General features: G+C 44.8%; 1 protein-coding gene across 1 annotated transcript in view; it reads right to left on the reverse strand.

Moving 5' to 3' along the window:
• Positions 1–320: 320 nt before the first annotated feature.
• Positions 321–22,666, reverse strand: part of GALNS (galactosamine (N-acetyl)-6-sulfatase) — a 48,432-nt gene continuing 26,086 nt past the window's right edge. Inside the window, exons 12-14 of the mRNA XM_014942445.1 lie at positions 17,452–17,573; positions 6,499–6,616; positions 321–2,994 (exon numbers count right to left, since the gene is read on the reverse strand). Of these exons, the coding sequence (XP_014797931.1) occupies positions 2,908–2,994; positions 6,499–6,616; positions 17,452–17,573 (327 nt within the window). The 3' untranslated portion in view covers positions 321–2,907. The remainder of the gene's footprint in view (positions 2,995–6,498; positions 6,617–17,451; positions 17,574–22,666) is intronic.

The raw sequence follows: 22,666 nt of genomic DNA on the forward strand, positions 1-22,666 counted from the left end.
TTGTGATCCGAAGCGTGTATTGGTATTTTTGAGCTGCCTCAGGCTAACGCTGCAGCCCGGCAGCGCCCGTCCCTGCATCTGTGCTGGTGGACGCAGCCGCAGGCCACGTGTGCCCCTGGTCCCCACACCAGCCTCTGAATTGTTCCTCGGCAGCCGCGTGGGCTGGGAAATTGATCCACGTTAAAAATAATACAGGGAAAACAAAACAAGCTATTTTTAACCCGACTCAGTCCCATGATCTGGAAGGCGTATCTGTGAGACTGTCCCAAAGCGAGGTGTTACTCAATTGTTTTACAGGTGAGCACAGACAAGTCATATAATGCGTTTCTGATAAATTAGTTTATTTTTCTTTGTTAGTTTTTCGTCTCACAACTTTAAAATCTGTACATCTTTGGGAAAGGCATTGCTTTAAAATTCTTCCTAGCCAGCCAGCTGTAAAACTACTATTCTTATTTAAATTTAAAGCAGTAGCTTCTTCACATTAAGCACTTAGAGCAGCCAGCTTTCTAGTGCAAAGTTTACATCCAGCATCTATGCACTGATAGATTATTTCAATGAGGAAGGAGGACTTCGTGTGCTGGGTAAGCACACAAACACCCTGTGTGTGCTTGAGAACAGGATGGCTTGTCCAAGCAAGTCACACAGAGAGGGGAAAAGCAGTGTCTTCAAAACAGCAAGCTGTGAAAGAGTAAAGAACGAAGCGGCAGCCAGGCAGGTAGGGGACACGGGGTTACAGGCATCCAGCACACTCCCAATGTGCATACTGCAAGGGCTAAGAATGAGAAACACGTCTGGGCTAGTGCTCAGACGATGAGCTGCAATCCTGGGGTGCCATCTCTTAATGAGCAGGACGTGGAAAGACAAAGCGCTGTCGCAGTTCGCAGCAGACACGTTCATAATCAACCGCGATTTTCAGGGAGTTGCAGTGACAGACTCCCTCCTCTGGTGGTATCTTTATCTGCTGATAATCGTGGACTGAACAATTCTGAGCGACAGAAGCACCAAAGCACAGGTGGGCCAGACCCAGAAAATGGGAAGTTACTGGTTTTGTTCAGTCCCCTGTGCTGGCAGACGCACACGACTGCTGTCAGGCCTCCTACCAGTCCCTCTCATCCGGCATCACTGAAGAACAGGGGCTGATCAGAATCTCTCAAGACTCAAGCTATCCCCACTTGTCAAAACAAAGAGAAATGTTATGGATGAACTGGAAATGCCTTTATATACTGGAAGGACAATTAGCAACATCAAAAGGCATCTAAGACATTTGGACTATAAACAAACGCCATTTACAGATGCGCAAACAGAGTCTCAGAGGCTCTGCCAGCCCATGAAATAAATGTTGGCTGCTCTTTCTGATAGGTGGGAGAGTATAAGAGCCGACTCAAGTGCTGTTCTTATTACAATCTTATAGGATTATCCAGCTTCATGAGATATACAGTAGGAATTACTGTGGAGGGGATTACAGGTAGCATAAACCATGGGAACGGAGAGAATGAGAGCGTTTGGGATTACAGGGAGGGTGAGGACGTGCAGTTGAGAAGCCCATTGCAGGCAGTAGCACAGCAGTTACAACACAAGGAGAGCTCTCGACCCATCTCAAGCCAGCCCCAAGCTTTCCTTGGGAAGGGAGCAGGACTATTTACAGGTACAGAGCAGCTCAATTTCTCCCAAGTCAGCACAATGCCATGCAGAGAGGGCATGTGTACTGTATAAAACACTGCAGGGGTGGAAGAGGAGCTGTGAAAGGTGCAAACAGCATGTTTGGGGTTGTTTCTAGCTACTCCCCTGACGTCCCAGAGTAACCTTGCCTGGTTTGGTTCGAGACACATTTATTAGCAATAGCGAAGGGTGTGAAACAGGCTCAAAAGCAGATGAGGAATTGGCAACGTGAAATTGTGCGAAGGATCGGCATTTACCGTGAACTCTGTTTAGAGAAGTGCTACACCCAGGCTGCGGAAAGTTTGCACAAGGAGAATTCCTCAGAGAGCGTACACTGGAAACAGGGTCAAGAGTTAACATCTGATGTAAACGGGCACTTTTGAGCCTGCAGTTGGCTGGGCCCAGATCATGAGACTAAACGCATAACTTAAACCATATTTGGACCCAGATTTTTTGGAAATTAAGAAAACCCCTTAAACGAACGACTGGCTCCCAGTGCCCTAAGAATATCCTGCACGCTGTCTAGAAGGAAATACTTACATGAACACGATCTTCAAATTTCTTTATACCGTTACCTAGGGAATGTTTGCAGCTACAGATGGAAGGAAGACAAGGCTGGCCTTAAGGCCAGCCCCTTAATTGGGAACAGGAGGGAGCACTTGTTTGCACCCAGTGATGCCCAGCAGCGGTCTGAGCTGTGCAGCTGCACCCAGTACCCACAGGTTCAGGAAGAAAGGAAAAACAAGTCGGTGTCCAAAGAGTTCACAATGGAAACCGAATGTTAAAACAACAAGTTATAGACAAACAAACCAAGGGCAGTTTGGGCAGGGTTTTCTGGCGGCTGTAAGCTTCCTGAACAGTCCCTCACGGCTGCTGTTGGGGCATCGGAACGAGCAACGATTTGAGAGAGCAGGTTGGGTGGAAGGAGCAAGAGGAATGGTGCATCCTTGGCATTTCTGAGGTGATGGCAGAGTTGTGGCTGTCCAGAGAGCTTTTACAGTCGAAACAGTGTTCAGTGAAAAGTTACCATTTACGGAAACAGCTTAAAAAAACAGAAGAGTACAGGCTAAACCCTGAGCACTAGCAATATAAACACTGGCCCTTTTGGAAGAGCAAATGATGACATCAGACGTACATCACACCCTTCCTGTGTAAACAGGAGTGCCAACATGAGAAGACATGCACTGTAAACCGTATGTCCGGCTGGTTACAGCTTTTCTGTGGAGTTCTGGAGGGCTGCAGAGGAGATCAATGAGGCCAAAAGCACTTCTTCGGATCAGACTCGGGCTGTTTCAGGCACTTTCCTAGCTTCTCACAGCCTGGAGGAGACCAATTCTGTTAAAAACAAACAAAAAATGCACAGAAAGATGATTTGTACCAGGTGTCTGCAAAGCCCAAGCCCTAACCAACCCCTTTTGAATCTCACAAAGACTCTCTTATGTCCCGCTTGAAAAATGAAACTCCTCTTTGCAGCTGATGCTCCTGGGCTCATCTACTTCCCAACTCCAAACACCGTTCAAAAAAAGCTTTAGGAAAGACTACAAATCCTTCTGCAGCAGATGATTCCCTCTTCTGGAATACAGGGGTCTACTGGGACTCAGGTGACCCTCCTCTCTTTCCCATAGAAGCATGGAGCAATCAGACCACGAGGTTTTGGTGAACCCCCCAATTTTCCCAGGATCCAGAAAACTGTTATCATTCTTAGCACTAAGATATCCAGGCACTTTCTTGAGGAAACAAGCAAAAAAGCAACAGAAGGCCAAGGGTATGAGAGAGATAAGAATGTTGGTATTTTAATGAGCGTTTTGATGGATGAATTCGCGAACAGATGGAGTAGGAAGCATTTATGAGGCAACCACTCCAGTGCATACAGACCAAAATTACTTCCCTCCCTTGTTTCCATGTTTCTAGAACTACCTTTCTCCAGCATGTGTACAACAGAGAAATGACGTCAGCAAGGAAACCCACTGCAAACCTCAGCTACCAGGGGGAGGAAGGAATGGAGGAAGGAATTTGGACAACAACTTTTTCAATTTCATGGGGTTTTGTGACTTAAAATTTGGGACTGTGGTAATGTTCTGCCTTCAGGAAGCTTTCCTGAAGGCTTGTTCTGCCTTCAGGAATATTTTGTGTTCATTCTCTGTCCCCCTCTCTCTCAAGGTCTATCCATCCAGGGAAGGTTCCTGCTGTCACCTATTAAAGGCCAGTTCAGCTCTGACCTATTGCCTTTCATGTTACTTATGTTTATCCTTCAGGTCATTTATGTTTTCTTAGAATTAAATTCCTAAAGAGTAAAAGAAAAGCTTAACCCCAGAAAAAATACCAGAGCAGGTTTCTATTGCATACAGCTGACAACAGATGGCAGTGAGACACCAGCTATCTCTGCAGAAGGAGCAGACCACAGAGGGGAGCTTTGGCAGAAGGCACCTCACCGCACCAAGGGCTCCAGAGGGTTTAAGAACTATTAATGCTGTTTTCTAAATCCATTTCTCAATTTGAAAATGCACAACCACTGCTGAAAATTTCAGATGCTTGACCGCTCTGTAGAGGTAACAGAGATCCAAAGAAACAAATGAAATGTTTTGTCTTATGAAAAAACCAAATTGTATCTGCTTCAGCCTCACAGTCCAAGTTGGCTTGCCTGGATCTGTGCTCTAAGTGGTGAGAGCCCCGAGGACACCATGTGTGCAAGTCAAACAGGCAGTCAAGCCAGCATGGCTCCACTGCACAAAGCAACTTCTCCTACACTTCCACAGGAGGAAAACACAGCAGAACTGGCTCCACAGGAGCTTCGTCTACACGGCTGGTGGAACACATCGCAGATGGGCCAGCAAACATTTCCCCTGCTCAGGAGGGCTGATGCCGCTGCTCGTACATCATAGAACAGTTTTAAGATCATCAAGTCCAACATCAATCCCAAGACTGCAGAAGCTACAAAACTATCCATCTGCTTTGCTCACGGATAAGTAAAGACAATTCTTCTCCTCTGTCCCAGAAAGGTTATTATATGCCCATATGAAATGAATGGGTGACAGAATTTAGAAGACAGCATTGGGCACAGTATTAGTACGTGATATTTATCTCCCAGTATTCTCCAAAGACAGATTTTGGCCCCACTCAATCCCAGCAATACTATCACTACAGAAAGATTTGGTTATCTTCACTTCTGGTCTCAAAAAATAATAATTTACGGCCTGTTTATTTCAGTTTTATGACCATGTAACTAGCCTGTTAGAAGTTTACATAGACTAGAAAACTCATAACGTAAAAAAGTTTCCTGCTGGGATTTGAATATTTCTCCCAGAATTAGAATACCACTCAGCCCACCAAGGAGGACTTTCTGCCTCACACGGCCTGAATGATCAGGTTTGAGCTTGGCCAAGCACTGGAGCAGCCACTGGTTGCCTCTGTTTATAGACTAGGCAGGAGTAACTCGATTTGGCCAAGCCCTGGACATTGCCATAGCCAGAGCAGAAGTGGCAGCCCATGGAATGCAAAGCTTCTACCCAGCTGAGCGAGGACAAGGCATGCTCAGGGAGAAGACTGACTCTCAGTAGCCCCAAGGAGAGGGCTGGGGTACAGGATGAAGTACAGGACATCCAGTCCAGCACTTTTTCCATTATGCAACACAAAGACACTGCATGTTGACAAACAAGGCTACCAGATGTTTTCACAGCACCTAAACACATTGCAGCAGGGTAGCTGCAGAACAACGGAGTATGCCTACTCTTCATGAACCAGTTTTGGAGTTGGAATTAGCACAGAAGAAATGCCTTTCCAGTGAAGGTCTCTGGCAGCAGCCAGGCACTGGGGAGAATTCCTGAACCCAAAAGGTCCCAGAGGAGCACAGAACAGTGTTTATTAAGGGAAAAGTTGAATAATGAAAGAAAACAACACAGAAACAATGGTCCTTCAAATCTTTTTCCTACTTAACATCCAAAAATAAACAGATGTAACAACGCTAAAGAAGATCTTTGCCTTCTTACTAAGAAGACACAGCTCCACATTTTGTACTTTTCTGTCTGTCTGGAGACAGACCCTAAGCAGCAGGTACTGACTGTTTCAGAATCACAGAATGGTTTATGTTGGAAGGGACCTTAAAGATCACCTTGTTCCAACCCCCTTGCCATGGACAGGGAGGGACACCTCCCACTAGACCAGATGATTATTTCAGCATCAGAAAGATGTTGCCTGTTACTATTTTGTGTCAGTCTACAGGCACATGCCCTTAGACTGCACTGAATCTTGCCATCTGACAACTTCACCTCCTACAAACTATCCAGTTTCTTTCCCAGGTTCTCAACAAACCAAGCAGTGTTTGACAGGAAAGACAAACTTTAACTTTCTAATATGAAATTTGAAACAGTAAACAGAATTTAAAATGTTTGTCATGTTTCAATCCATAAAGACTTTGGAAAAGGTAAGCATGGGTGGAATTAGATGAGACCGAGCAAGATCAAAGATCACTGAAAAAGAGCCAGTGTTCCAGTCCCACCACTCAAAAGACAGAGGACTTTTGAGATCTGCAGAAAGGATTAGAAAGGAGAAGAAGGATGTACAGCTGTAGATACCACTCTATCTCCGAGAAAGGAAGCCACAGAGTTTATCACAGCACGTTGGCAGACCTAACCCCACTCACTTTGTACAAGCCTTCCTATGCCGCTGCGTTCCCCAGGTAACAAACAGCCCTCTCCTCCGTGAACAACCAGACAGCCCTTCAAATGGGTGAGTGTGGATCTCTTCTCCATCACTTCCCAGTATTAGGTAAGATTTTTAAGCCTTTGCAAAATACATTTGAAGCTAAGAATTCTCAAGCATATTTATGTTTTAACCACTCACCATGACGGCCTTGTCGCACACGTTAAGCTGTGGCTCCCCTGGCACCATGGTCTCTTTGTGCTCCTGGACGACGGCAGATATTTGCTCCATAGCCCTTTGGTATTCATCACTGGCAAAACTAGAAGGTGAAAAAAATTACAAACATTACTAATGGAGCTTCATACACAGCATCATTGCAGTGTCCACATCACTAAGCTAGGTCAGAAGACTTTTCCTGGGCCATAGCAAAGGAGAAGAGTATGTAAACATGCAGTTGACACTAATTGCCCACAGGTCCGTAGGGGAATGAAACATCTGGGCTGACAGAGTCCAGCCTGGCTGGGCCTGGAGGCTGCGGGTCTGAGATGCTCTGCTTAGGGCAGCAAGGACAGCAGATGGCCTGCCCTCTCCAGAAGCACAGGGCTCCTAGCAGATCATCTCTCAGCATGGGGCTTCAGCTTTGAAAACGGCTAGTCCCAGTGGCCCCAAATGTGTCACTTCGAAGCCAGGCAGATACACTGCAAGGTTGTGTTGATTCCCAAGACGGATCTTGTTGGCAAAGGTGGCATATACAAAAATGGGTGCTTTTGGGGTTGTCCTCAAGCTGTGCCTTAAACTAACAGCAAGGGAGATTTCATAGACAGAGGGCAAACACCTTGCCAGACCCGTTAGTACATAAGTAAGTCTGCTGGGGCGATCCTTCCCAAGAGTCACCCAAGAGGTCACCAGCTCTCTTTGTGCTCACTCTCCACTCTTTCAAGTATTTTTCTGTAAATCATGCAGAGGTGTTTATTGTAAGGACACAAAGGTAATGTCAATACTTTGTTTTTCAAGAGCGTTCTCAAGCTAAGGGTTTCAAACACAACCATTGGCTAGTAAAACCTCACAATCACCAAGTAAGATGAACCAATATTATGCAAACAGGAAGATGGAGGAGAAGAAGAATAGAAGTGACTTGTCCAAGACAAGAATACCTCCTCCATTTCGCAACATCCACCCCAGGGTTCTGCCCCATCTACATTCTTCCATTACAACTTTATTATTCCAAGCTGGGATCCATCTGTCATGCTCCAAGCCCTCATACAGGGTTACAAATTACCAGATTTTACTCCAGTAGGTACTTGTTGAAGTGGTTCGAGGTGTACTTCACTGATACTTCGAGTATTTCTAAAATGGAGGATTACTACCCAATGATCTCATTTCGTCCATCACGTTAAGAGTCACTTAAAAAAACAAAGAGCGGCAAATTGCTTCTGAAGATAAAAGAAACAATGCAGCTTGGTCCTGACCTCAGGCTCCCTTTGCTTACAGTCCAAGCTGGCCACCAGCCCCACACTCCAGCTAATTTCCTTCTTTGAAAAACAATCACATTTCGAAGCCCAGTAATGTGCCAACAGTTTCCAGTAAGCCCTATAAATATCACATCTCGGCAACCATCCAGAGAGAAGCCGATTGTGGGGATGGGCCTGAGCTTTGCTGATAGAGAACCGGAAGGGAATTTGAAATGACAAGCTCCAGCAAACTAATCTGTTGCTCTCACACCCAGCTAGCTGTATCCTGGTGAGGAGGCTATCACCGGGACCGGCTGGCTGGGTGATCTCTATGGACCACCCTGAAATTCAGACTATTCTCATAAAGCTCCCAAATCTGTTTGCTCCTCTCCCTGCGCATCCCACCGTAGCACTCGCAGCAGCCGGCTGCTTACTCCTCCACCGCCCCAAAGACTCTGCTGAAAACAGTGGGACAGGCAGAAGTTTGGGAGCTGCCAAGGGCCACCTCTGACTCACACCCTGATGAGGACACTCAAGGCAGTGAGGGCTTGGCTCAAGCCAGCGCTGCATCCCAGTGGCACAATGGCTTTTCAGTTTGGCGAGATTTTATCTGGGAGCCCTCTGGTTGCCTTTCAAGCGCGCAGGATTGCCAGCCTGGCAGCAGGCTTGAAAAAAATCTAAACAGATTTTTTAAAAGAGGCAGAGAGGGTTTAAAGCTAACCTGTGTTGACACGCAGAGGGACGGCGAACACGGGAAAGTCTGAGCACGGAGAGAAAAGGCTTCAGAGACAAACACACCGAGGGAGGCTGCCTAAAACCGCAGGCGGGTACCAGGGACGCGCACAGCATGTTCTCAGCTGGAGACTGGATGAAACAGGGGAGCCAGAAACATTTTAAAGCCTACGTACTCCAGTGATGGAAATGGAGATGAAATGCAGTTTAGCCAGACACGTGTATTTCAGTGTTTTAGATTTCTAATGCAGCTATTGTGCCAGGAGTTGAAAGCTCTTCCAAACCCGAGCTAATCACACTTTATTAAGAACCTCGTTTTAAGGATTAATATGAATTAATAAATATTTTAATCAATTATTACAGTCTAACAGATACTCTAGATATCAAATAATTTAATGTCTCCTATTGCTGCTCTTGTAAGGATCTAATGTGTTTATTTCTGTCACATACTTGTGTCATCTCTCCAGCATTTAAGATCCTCTTTTGCAAGTGGACCCGTACGATAAAATGTTGCTGCTCACTAATTAAGCTCCACAGCATCTTTGCAAATATTTAAGTGCTAAAGAGATAGCCCAATTTCATCCATCGGAACGGCTTTTCATCCATAGGCTTCCAAATCAGCTATAATCTGGACAGACCAGTGGAAAACACAGCTGTGGTCTGGATGAAAGATAAACAATATGTTGTCACGACTGCTGCTTTTTGCTCCGAATATGCCAGTCTGGTTGCAGGGAAAAAAAAAAATAATCTTTTTGCTCTAATCTTAACTACTGCATTTATCCATGGCATTGTTGCTCATTAGCGACCTAAAACACGTGAATGCTGCAGTATAACGAAGTAAGCTCTAGTCATTCAAATCATCGTCTTGCTTTAATTCCCATGTTTAGGACACTCCTGGCTTTTTCAGCCAGCTCAGCAGTGACAGGAAATCTTGGCCTAACCTCGGCTCCTGGTGTTTCTGAACCGCTCTCCCCTGCGGCTTCTACACTTTTAGATTATTTCAGCATTTAGCATGGGCTGAATGACTCCCCCAAAGCACGACAGAAACGGCTTGGCACGTATAAAAGACTCGCACTTCTCACATAAGTACAAAGCTGGCTAAAGCTAAAGAACACGTATAGATTATGCTCCAAGTCATACTGCTAACCTATAAACCTTGTCTCAGTAGGGCTTAACATGCTCTTAAGCTGACTAAACCTGTTGACACTAGCTTAAAACATATCCGATTGCAGCTGTCTTCCTTGTGTCGAAGTACACGACAGTGACAGACCCCGAGTGCTATAAGGTGTCATTCAATACTGGAAGATCACCACAGATCGTCTATAGATGCCTCAATTAAACACACAAACTATCTTCCTCACCCAGACGTGCATCAAGTCTTCACGCGTGGCAGGGGACCGCGGAGCCTGCAGGGTGGCACCAGCCCCAGGGCTGGCATTGACATGAAACTGGAGTCACGCAGAGGCAAAGCCGTGCTGGTGGTGGGGGTCGGTTTTCCCATTTTGGGCCCATGGAGACCCCCATTCCTCGCTCTGATGAGCTCAGGTTTTGCTCAGACCGACCTGTTTAGCTCCACAACATGAACCGAGATCCAATATCCAGGCAGCAATTTGTAAAGTATTTACTGACGGCACACAGAGGGTTAAAACCCTATGCAAGAAGGGCATTTTGAGACAAAATCCGCAAGAGAAGAGTGCCTTTAATCTGTATGTAAGATGGGGATAATTACTTCATGGTAATCAGTCTGAGTTGTTAATGGAGCTGGGAAGCTCTCTTACTCTTAGATGGAGTCCCATCCTTTTCCTGAATGCATATGCTGGCTGCAAGGGCAGGGTTTGCTACGTTCTGTGTTCCAAAAAAACCCGATGATATTATCTATACAGGTGTTTGGGCATTGTTGTCTGTGTGAAGATCCAGACCTGGCTGCCCCCGGGGCATGCTGCATTTTGTATTCCAGTTCAACAATCCTGCAGAAGGAGAGCTGGGAATAGCACTGGAAGAATGAGAGGGTGAGCAGGTGGTGTTGTGAGGAGTTTGCTAAAAGAGATCCCCCAGCGTACATGAAATTATTCCACGCTCAGAATGAGGGAACGGAGTGGACAAAGTCCAGGGTCATTACACTAATTGACACTTTACCTCCGGGAAGTCTCTGGAGATCCAATCAGGGCTGGATTGCGAGCGCAGGGTCCCAGGCACAGGTGTGGCCTGTGCTTCCTTCATTTAGTGTAATTGTGCCTTGGCAATCTGTTCCCATCTCCTCCCTCACCAAACACAACTCCAGTGTAACCTGCTCTGCTGTTAACCCCACCGTGCCCTCCGCCGAAAGTCAGGTTCGGAAGGAGGAGGGTTTGTCTCACACGCTTTGCTTTTGGTGTTAGATTTAATCTGGTTTCATCTTGCAGCCCTCAGTCTCTCACCTTCAGCTCTGCCAGCACCCTGAGCTGTACGGAGGGGGAGAGGGTGAGGCTCTACCATCATAAATACACCCTCAAATAGATCGGAACTGGAGCAAATTAAAAAGCGCTTTCAGCATTTTTAAAAATCTAGATCTTGATGGTTTATACCTCGTCCTGATGATTCATGGATGGGCGCAGCACAGTATGTCTATCCCGGGAGTGACAGGACCATGTTATTATTGAGAGGAATGTAACAAAATGGGTATTATATATAGTGTGCTTCAGAGAAACTTGCCAGTGGGCTCTTAATAGACGCTTTCAGATTTATAGCCTGTTTTACCAGACGCACATGAAGTTATGGGAAGAGCAGAAAACTTGGCTAATGAAGGAAGTATATTTTACTTCCTTCTCCACTGGAATTATTTTAATTAAAAACATTATTTTTAATTGTGAAATACACCCAGATTCAGGTAATTTGATTTTATCTGTTATCAGTGCTGTGAGGCTGCTCAGCGCTGTAGTATCCAAGTCTTGATCTTGTCCTATTATTCAGTCTTCCTCAGTTCCTCTCTTCTATTATCAAGTTTATTTGCAATTTAAAGTCTGCACAATACATGAGGCAGACAACAGGTTTGGGGCTCTGCTGCTGAAACATGGCAACTTGCAGTTACTGGAAAGATCCATAAGGCCAAAGGAAAACAAGAAAAGGAATCAAACAGAAGAACGTTGGGCTGCTCATACCTCAGTTCACTTCTGTGGTCCAGCAGCATCTGCAGAACCCCAGTGGCAAATACCCCATGCAGGGCATGTGGCCAATTAGCCACACGAGTACTTGGAGTACTGATTGTGCCTCTCACCTGTGTGGATTCTCCAATGCTGCCCAAAGCCCTCCCTCCTGCAAGGAGATGCAACCGTGCTGATCCTCTACCTGATCACCTGTTTTCATGGAATTTGTAGCTCCCCAGCTTTGAGGATCCTGTCTTTCTGCTGGATTTTGTTGCGAGTGACCATAGTGTTGAAATGGCAGAGGGATAAAGGCAGAGCAAGTATATAAAGCCTTAGTTTCTGCATGAGCAGGCAAAAGAAAATAACGACTGTCCATCTGATCCTCCCTCTTGTTGCTTCAGTGGTATTTCTGAATCATCATTTAAGCGACGTGTCCTTCGGGCTGCTCTCTGAGGCCGTAGCACTGCCCGGACCTGCCTCTGAAGATGTCCATTTCAAACTGCATTTTTGAAACCGGTTCATATGGCTTCCAATATTCCTTCTTATACAGTATCACTCTGGTCTAGACAGTTACTCACCACAATACCTGCAGGCTGCTGGTCTGCCACGGTTGAGCATAAGTTACAGGTTGATCTCACGGCGTGCCACAATGCAGAGCTAATCCCAGACCAGGCAAAGGGCAGCTATCCATTGAGAAGAGTTTGTCTCCATTCTTACTCCCCAGGCCAGCAACTGTCCTCCACAGATGTATTTTTCTTCAGGCCTCTTCCCTCCAGAGCTGGCTGCATACCAGCTGTCGCACTGTCATACTTCTGACCACGTTTCTGCATCCGGTCCTTGCGTGGCTGATGCTCGATGTCTTTACTGGCATCGTTGAGGCTCTTTATCCATAGCTCTCCATGGTTTCCACAGATTCCATGTTCCTCAATGCCACCTCTCCTGTGGCAGTAGCTAATTCGCTCCTGCAACGCAGCTGGTACCATTTCCTTCTTTTTCAAGAAGATGAGGAGTCAGCATCTCCCCTGGGCAGGATCCTGGCTCTTTGTTATACACATTTTTTTTCCCCATTTTGCACCTTCTGTCTTTTCCCCACAGAGAGGTTTCTGCCCTGATCAGTAAGGTGAGACTGGCAACTTTTCAATCAGATCCTTTCCCCTTTAGCTTCCCTTCAGGAGCTTCTTTCGTTCTTTTCTGGCTCCGCAACCAGTGCAATTACCTCTCTGATGATTTCCTGGATTTTCCATCTGCTCGAAATAGGCACTTGTGAGCTCTCTCGTTAATTAATGTGTTCTAAAATCATTATGTTCATCAACCAAGCCTTATCACTTTCATTTTACCATAACAGTAAAATCTATTGCCCTAAGTAAAACACAGGTATTTTGACGTTGAGAATTTAGTAAACTCAAGTTTTGAACAGAGGCTAATCCCTCAGAGCAGAAGTTGCTACTAACCTGGAGTATCAACAAGGTGTGAGCACCCTCCTAATTACTTATTAGAGCTTTGCACCTCTGGCTCAAACTGACAGAATTTCAGAGGTTCCTGTTATAAATTCTTTTTGCAGCTTTGGAATCTGACTCAAAACGCTCTTTCTACTTCAGTCTGCATTAGGTATTTTGTTAATTGTATTTTAAGCTGTGCCAGCTTTTGCTATATATTATTACTTGTGTTCTTCCCGACTGGCAATGAAGTATTTTAGGGAAGGCGTGTATAAACAGTAATCTGTGACTTGGGTAATAAAACTGACAACTGTTTGTGAAGATCTTATCGACAGATAATTTTACTGAATTTGTCACATATGGTCTGAATGGTGAAACAAGTTCCCTATGTGGTACTTAGCGGACACACAATACCCCAAACATAACACAATTAAGTAAAGAAAAAGACATATCCGTAGTTTTAGTTCTGCATTCTGATAAATTTGGTAACAGCAGCAACCCACAGTTTGAGTGTCTTTATACAAAGGAAAAACGCCTAGCAATTGCATCTCGGGAGGAAACAAGATACTGCTTAGACATAGAGAAATGCTTCTGCTTTGTGTGCTGCCTAACACACAATATTATTTATATTTTAATGTTGAGAGCTATAGAAAAAGATGTATTTTCTAACCCACAGCCTACACAGAACTAGTCAATCTCTTGGATGACAGAAGACACAAACGGTTCATTTCTCACTACACAAGGACCAGGTAACAAGGTAACTCCTACTTTTTTAACTGCAGTTACATTACCATTTTTGGCAACCAAAAGAAAGATTATTTACCAGTAATGACACTTCTTTGAAATATATTGCCTATATATACCCTGGTATTGCAGGTGTTGTTATTACAAGCACCTCTCCAGACGCCAGTTCTGCCTCATCAGTACCTGCAGGCGTGTTCATGCCCTACCTCATCCTGCAGCCATATAAATATCGAGCTTGTCCAATGGTGCCAAGCTTCTCTCAACACTAGGACCCCAGCGTCCTTCACTTCTCAGGAGAGTCCTCCTCTTTCCAGGAGGGAGGGGGATAAGAGCTTGGTAGTGAACGTTGCTAGCACCGAGCATGTCAGATCTGAAGGTCAACTACAGGACAAGGATCTTGCTCCATCCAGTCTGTTGATGTAAATATGCAATCACCTGGGCAAGCTCAGGCAGCGTGAGAACTCATAATGTGTATTTGGCACTGCTATGAATCCCATCTCACAAAATGCAAAGTTTGTGAGGCTGTTGGATTGCCGGGCTGAAGTTCCAGCCCAGATTGAGAAACATCAGTAATTATCTTCCAAGGCAAAGGGGTAAACGCAACAGCGTCCCTTGGCAGAAGCTGGGATGCAGGAGGCAGGGTCCTGCCAAAACCAGAGGGGCAACAATAGGAAGAAACAGTCACAACCCTGTTGGGAGGGTCTGTTCCTAGAGTCAGACATGCAGAGGGATGCATGCACAGCCTTACATGAAGGGGAACATAAGTGCAGGGTGCCATATGGCTCAGAACTGCCAGACGTGTCCTCAACATGATGACAGGACCTGCCTGTAATTGCCTGACCAGTTTTTCCACTGCATGAAAAGTGCTCCTGTGGGAGATAAGCTTTTGCTGATATTGTTTCCAGGCAGGCTCCAGGAAATCCAGTGAACTGTGTCAGGAAGAGGAAGGACTTGTCCTACTTCACCACAAAACCCAGAGAATTGAAAATTTTACGTGCTGTCTCTAGATCTTGAAGGGCTTGCATCTTCAGTGATGCCGTTAGCAGCCAGTTCTCCAACAAAGACTGAAAAGGCTAATCCCCGTGTTATGACCTGAACTGAAATCATAGCCCTGAAAAAGTCTCTTCGTGTCGTGCAGTATCTTGTGTGCAGTGTCACGACCCTAAAGATGAGATGCCTGAGCGTAAGCACCCTGCAAGTCAAGAGAGCTGCACAGTTGACTGAGCTGCCTCATTTCTAGGATGCCCTGGCTCTGAGATCCTCTAGGATCCTAAAAGAAGCCCAAATATATAAGCAGTAAATCTCTCTGGAGGTGCGTGTGATGCCTGGCCACTTCTTACTGGTGTTTTTGCATTTGGCCTCACTCCACACGCAAATCAAGAGATTTGACAGATTATTAAAATCATCATAGGGAGAAGAAAAGGCTGTACTAAAATAAGGAATAAATTAAATAAAAAACTAGTAGAAGCAGGCAGAGAGAACGGGGCATCAGTGTGCCATGCTGCTCCTTCGCAGCAGCAGAAAAATTAATAAAATCCAGTACAGACTTAACCAAGCAAACTGGTAAATTATACACAAGAGGGAAAGGTATCAATAAATCAGGGGTGCAATGCAAATTTTTCTAAATGCTTTGGCAACATAACGAGGCACCAGAGGAGCCAAGCTGGAGAAAGAGCTGTATGATACACCCTGTTCCTCCAGGGCTGCAGGAGGATGAACAGGGGAGCGTGGCCAACATGGCCCATGAACACACAGAAACCTCGGGCTGGAGCACACGCGATCCCAGCACACCCAGCATGTACGGACAGACAGATGCAGGCTTGGAGGGGAATGCTGGATTCCCTTCTGAGAAACATTAGTGTCGGGACTCCCAACAGGCTGTCTGCCAAGGGGGATAATTAAGCTAAATAAAAATACACAACAGTAACAGCTCCACAAATGAGTATAATTTAATTACCACATTCTATATAGGAGACCCACTTCCCATGAGTTTTCCATTGTGACCAGAGAGGAGACAATAGCAGCAGAATGTGCTGCAGAAAGGAATTTCATTTACTAAAAAGAGGCTTTCTATTAGGGTCTTCTGCATATTAAACAACATCACAGCTTTCCATAATCATGTCATAATCTTGCCATAAAATTCAATCAAAGAAACAGCTTGTGAGTGTCCAAAAATCAATGGAACCATATGAGAAATGATTGCAGATGTAACACTGGGATTTATTTCAATACTCAATCCAGGGCGGTGGTAAGGAACATCTAAATAACAGGGAAGCAGGTGTCCTGCAAACACCTCTTAGGGAAGAGCTCCTCTCCCTCAAACAAAGAGGAAATACAAACAGTAGGCACATTACAGTTCACTTAATGTTACCCATTTGTTTGATTTTTGGAAAAAGAGGTCATTTCTATCCACTCATCTTCCTAAAATAAAATAGTTGTTAAACTGAACAGGGCATAGTCTTATCTGGAATCCCAAGCCAGCTTCACCAAGCTGAATTTAAAATACGGGAGCTGCAGGTTTGCTTTACTCATTAGTGCCAAAATGCAACAGAAAGCATGAGCTAACATGCTGGGCTTCTGAAGAGCTTTATACACTGCGTAATGCACCTCTAGGGTGCTCGTCTGTTAAGTGAGAGAGAAGTGAAAATATTTTTTCTCCCCTTTTCTCTCTAGTGAAAACACTTAGTGGACAGCTCAGGCTCAGTTCTTTTGAAAGTAATGGAGCGAGTGTATCCACTCAATTATTTAAAACAGTTGAGTAATTGCAGTCCTGTCAGCTCAGAAAACATCTCTCTGTTAAAGCTGCTGCGCAAAACCATTTCTGTGCAGAGGGTCACAGTAGCACTAGTTTTCTCTTAATTTATTTCCACATTCTCCGAGTCAGGTGAGGGATGAGGCTGCATGCCCCCGTTTGAAACTAGTTTTGCCGCAGGGTAAGACTCAATCAGTAGATGGAAGGAAGGAGAGAGGGAGGTGGGGACACCTTGGGAGCTTTTTTGGAGGTGGCAGGTTTATATGTGGGCTGTGCTGGCTGATGACTACATAAATCCTTACAGAAATCTCTCAGGGCATGGTGTGTGCCGTAGATAAATATTACAATAGTAGGCTTATAGGAAAATGGATTCAGACAGCCTGCAGAGTCCAAGGATGGAAGAGAATTGGGCATGAAGTCCTCTTGCTAAAGACCCTCTAGAGAAGCTCCTTTAGCATGGGCTAGGAGATTGGAAGGTTACCACGTTTGCCTTCCACAGATTCCAATGCACAGAGGAAAAACACCACATGTGGTGAGTACACAAAGATAATTCGATGTTTCTTCCCTAGCCCCAAAACACACAGGGAACCACAGCTCTGCTGCTTAATTCCACAGCTGCTGGGCACTCAGTCCTGTCCTGTCCAAAAGAGTGCATTTTCCCTCCCCCGTCAGCGGTGCCAGGACACAGAACAAGAACAACCAGACTGACAAGTCGAGCCACTGGACATGTGCACATCCGCCTAACCCGATCCTTCGAAAACAAAGGTTTGTTCCTTTCTTTTTACTACTCTCACTAGTAATGGCTTTCTGGGACAGTTTTCAAGCAGATTGCAAGAAGCAACTACCAAGGCAAATAAATGATACAAAGCATACACTGACAGTGCTGAGAGTTTTCACATCTTCCTTAACTGACTCACCTTAATGGGTACTTCTCTCCAGGGTCCCTCCCCAGGTGGAAAAGCAGCGGCAGGTTAGTGTGCTCCTCCTGTGTATGTGTTGTCACTCCAGAGACATTCTGCCCAGGACAGAAATCAATACCCTGCAGTGAAGAGGAGAGAGTTTATCAAGGGTGAAGCAGGGGAGGGAGAAAAATTTTAACTGATGCCACTTTCAGCAGCACCTTGCTCCAATATACCCACAAACCCCAGAATTATTTTAAACCGAGAGTCCACATCTGCAAAGTAGATTCTGATCTGATGGGGTAAAGTAAGGTGACAATGTTGGCGTTGCACTGACATAAAAGCTGAAGCAAGCCTTACATTCTTGCCTTATAAAAAAGTAATCTCGCTAAAATATTCATTAAAATGAAAAGGCAAAACAAAAGACAAAGAGGTGAGCCCATTTAATCATAAAAATTCTGTGCCTGGAAAGTATCTTCTCTCTTTGGTTTCTATGGCTTCGAACTACAGAGAGGATCAGATCACTTGGCAGTTCTGATGAAAAAGCAACAGTCCCAGAGGAAACATCCATCCAAACCAAGGGGCATCACCCTGAGAGGCAATGGGCACCTGCTAGCCTCCCTGAAAACTCAGCTTGCCAGCACCTGATACCAGACCTCAAGGATCTGTTTCACTCAAGAATGAAGCCGATCTGGTTAATTTTAAAGAAATTGGTACATTTGTTGATCTTACTAATAGCATTTGTTGATCTGATTCAAAGTTGTATTAAGTCTGAAGATGTTCCTGTCACTAACATTCAAGTGTATAGGGTAAGAATTGGGATTTTCCCAGTAGCAGCAGTGCATGTGGAGGGTACAAGCTCTGGCACTCTGCTTGCAGGAATGGGCTAAAGTGCTCACTGGCCACTGAGGCACTGAGCTGGCCACTGGCTCACAAGCCCAGAGCAGTGAGCTCTCTGCATCTACCCTTGGACACCTTGCCAGGCTGCGTCTCCCAAAGCCCAGCTGATTATTAGCCAGGTGTTGAACTCCTTGATCACCTCGAGTCTGGCCTGCAGTCTTGAGGGCTAACGGAACCCATTTAAGCCCTGGGAATAGCAAAAAATGCAAAGCACTAATTTCAGTGAACAGCAAATAAAGCAGGGGGCCCCACAGACCAGCAAGGACTAGCACCAAATGGACTTGTTAAAGCCCGGTTTTACAATTCCAGCTAACACGCTGCGCTCCTTACAATACCTCAAAATGCCCTGAGACACGGAGAGAAACATGGAGAGAAGGTAAATGGGAATATTTCAATGGAGGTGGGAAAGCAGCTGTAGCATTTGCTTATAAAACAAACAAAACTGAAAAGGCTCTCTACAGATGTGGGTAGGATTTGATTGGCAAACAATTTTCTAAAAATATCCAGTGTTTTTAATGGACAGCTGGTCAGTGGAGCAGTTAATATTCTGCTTTTCAATAAAGCAAGAAGTTTAGAAGCCCATGAAATCCCATTTATCTGCACAGAGCTATAGATTCCTGAATCACTGACTGGAAAAATAAGAGAGTTGCTTGATAGGTTGTAGTGGCCGACCAATAATGGACTTTAAATGGATACAAAAATGATTGACCTTTCCACCTTGTGACACCGCAGGCCTCTGAAACACACAGTGAAAAATAGATTTTTATTTTTATTTTTTCAAAAGGAACAGTTAATGAAAAGGTATCAAAGCCTACATAATATCCAAATTATAATTTGGATGCAAATCAAACAAGCAATTTAATTAAGAGCCTGCTAATTGGTACAATGCTCTTCGGCTGCAAATGCTTTAGTTTGAAAGAAGATTTTTAGTCCCTTGGGTATTTGTTTATACATCGCTCTGTTTACATTTTATCTTTTGTTTCTTAGAAAATCCTTGTAGCTGAGACTCCAGAACACAGCCCAGGCTACGTCCCAAAGACTCACAGGAAAGATAGCGCTGTGACAACTTGCCTGATGCCACTAAGCAGAAGCTATCTGTCTTTCTAATCTAAGCACTCAATGCCCTCTTCAAAAGTAGACTACTGGGGAAAAAATAAAATAAGTAAAAAAAAAAATAAAATCAAGCATACCTTTTTATGACATTGATGAATAACTCTCTGTAAATGTGGCTGAAACCACCCTTGAAATTTCTAAGGCCTTTCAAGTTTAGCTCCACAAATAAAATTGACTATTATTATTTTTATGTACTGTATGACTGCCAATATTCAACCTACAGACAGAGCAAAAAATATTTTCTACCGGCTCATGAACAAATGAACAAAAAATAAGAAGTAAAATTATTTCCTTATACCCCTGATCAAGGCATTGTCCTGCAGCAGAGTAGGTAATTCACTACAGATACAGCTGGAGGAGCCCAGTCTTCTGTCCCCTATTTATCATCCACAACTATTGTCATTTTTTTTTGTTTAAGTCCAAGTTCTCAGGATGGAAAGAGAAACATCAGCTACACCAGTAAGCTGAAAGTCTGGGATCCCCAACTCTGGATTGCTTTTCTTTTCTGGAGCAAACCCAGTATAAATTAAATCTGCTTGAAATTTGAGAAGTATTTAAAGACAAGACAATACACATTCCGGAGCATCTGGACAATGCCTCTGGTTGCTTGGAGAGTGTGCAAATTTGGTCACATGTGGTGCTGGGGTGGAGGGAGATGCCAAAACTCCTTGTCTATGTCTTGGATGGGAGAGAAAGAGCTGCCCTCCAGCTCTGCTACCCCAGGCAGGCTGCAGGACAGCAGACCTGGTGAGGAAGAGTATTCTTCTCCCAGGTGCTTCTATTGGTGAAGGCCACTAAAGGAAAACTTTAAATCATGTCACCGTTTTGGATCATTTCTTGCTCTTCATTGAACAATTATTTTTTTCTCTTGTAAAAGTGTGATCCGACAACATGTCCCACAGACCCCAGGAACACTACAGGCTTCAACAATAAATGCAAATATGCCAAATTCTCAGCTGGAGCGAAAGCCACATCGTTCCAGGGGCAGCAGAGGAGCCCTCCCCATTTATGCTGACGAAGGGACTGGCTTTAGCTTTCTGGCACTGCCAAGAGGACAGCAACCTCACCCAAAAATAAAGCCGTGTTTTGTTGGAGAAGAGCAAAGAGGTAGCTATGCCTGTCTTACCGACCAGGATAACAAACCTCAAATCAACTACCACTTCATCTGCTCTTATTTCTTTAAGCTATTTATTTGGCAGGCTGTTAATAACAATATGCAGGGGATCAATAGCCAGTGAAAGCACATGCATAATATTTTACGCTGCACGCTATCCAAGGTAATTTGCATATTTACAGGTAACATTGATCAAACAAAGTAGAAAGGTCACTCCCTGTGTTTAACCCAATTCTTGCATCTTTTCTCCTCAGTTATAAAAGCATGAAAGCCAAACCAGAAGATCTATCTAGAGCATGTTTGCTCAGTGCCTTCTAAGGGAGCCCATAAAAGAGCATCAGATGGCAACCAGAAATAGCTCAGCTCCTGCACCCGGTCTCTTCCACAGGCACGGTGTTTTGCACCACGCGAGAAGTGTTTGCTGTAGGAGAAATTTCAGCAACCCTTTTTAAAAAAATAAAAAAAAAACAACCACAGAAACATTTCCTGCACATCAGGTAAACCTTTCGGTGAGCACGTCTTTCTGCCCTTCTCCCCAGCAATCGTGTAACCTGGATTGTTTTCCTGTTCTTAAGATCTAGCAGCTATTGGTTGCACAGCTTATGCTTTAATTTCCAGAGCAAATGGACCACAGATGCTATGTCAATATAGACATGAGACAAATACAGCCGGTTGCCAGTTTGGGCTCTCGGCCAAGTGATGGAATCACCACTTGTGTTAACGTAAGCCCTCTGGCAATTCGTCACCCTGGCGCTATCCCAGATCCCTCCGACTTGACAAGCGGCTGTGGATTTTGATAGCGGCGCAGCAAATCTGGGCTCTGTCTCCTGCTCATGTCTCCTCATTCCGTCACACAAAAACCCAGAGCAGCAAAACCGTATTAATATTGGAAGGAGAAAAGAACAGCAGTTAATTAAAGCCAGGACCGTTGTTTCTTGCTGTTTGCCACAGGACGGGTAAGCAGCCATTCTCACTCTCCTGGCAATTCCCGGCAAAAACCTCCCAAAGCGGAGCTCTGAGTGACCAGACACCTGAAAGTGTGACTGCCAAGCTTCAACCCTGTTGAACAAAAATTGCTTCTAATGTGTTAACTGTCTGGAAGAGACCCCAGAAGATGGGCAGATCAGCAAGCCTCCAGCGGCTCTCAAGCAGAAGCGATCAATGGCCAGCTCATATGCTCAGAGGACCACAATCAAATGTCATTATTTGTGAGGTTCTACTTGACTTCACATCCCCCTCGCAGAAAAGGCTTTATCGATCCCTTCACGTTGAGGAGAAGGGCAATCAGACAGACTGCAGCAGGAATAACCCCTTTGGCATTTTACATTAAAACAATAGGGTCTTCTGGCAGGCACCTACACCAATCATTTAAAGACACAGGGACTCTGATGAAAAACCGCTGAAGACTACTAACAAGATACTAAGCCGACAGCAGAAAGGTTGATGTTATCAGCCACTCTCCAATGAACCAAAGGGCGTTTTCCACATTTTTTTCTTAATTATTTTTTCCCCTTCTTGCATCACTGCTCTCGGAGGGCGCGAGAGCTCTTCTCTGCTGGACAGTCTCTGTGGCAGGCAGAGAGAAGGAAATTTCCTTTCTCCTGCTAGCTCATACTCCTGCCTCCTCTACATAGCATTAAATTAGGGAATTCCTGAAGGACTTGCTGGCTGCTCACACAGATCCATAGAGAATACCCATCTTTTCCGCTTTCAGACCTCTCCTTCCAAACAAGGAAGATGAAATGTACCTCTCCCTTCAATCCAGGGGACAAAATAATTCCTAAAACTGCAGAGCGTTCGTATTTCAGGGTTGGGAAGCTGTGCACCCAGCATCGTGGCTGTGAACACCGGTAGCAATAAAACAGAAATGCCAAGTTTGCCTCCATGATTTGTCATGCACTTTGCAATCCAGTTCAAATCTGGTCATGAACAAGAATGATTTACAGGCTGAAAGGATGGATGATGAGAGCAACAAATACAGCATTTTACAAGAGACTTCCAATAAGATTCCTGTGTGGATTGTGCCATACAGGAGAGGGAGCTCCCCAGGTTTATCCTTAGAGTTCGTTCTTCTGCTCCAACACACAACTCACGTGGCTGTTTTTA

Source organism: Calidris pugnax, unplaced genomic scaffold (assembly GCF_001431845.1).
Source record: "Calidris pugnax isolate Ruff unplaced genomic scaffold, ASM143184v1 scaffold28, whole genome shotgun sequence".
NCBI classification, from domain to species: Eukaryota; Metazoa; Chordata; class Aves; order Charadriiformes; family Scolopacidae; genus Calidris; species Calidris pugnax.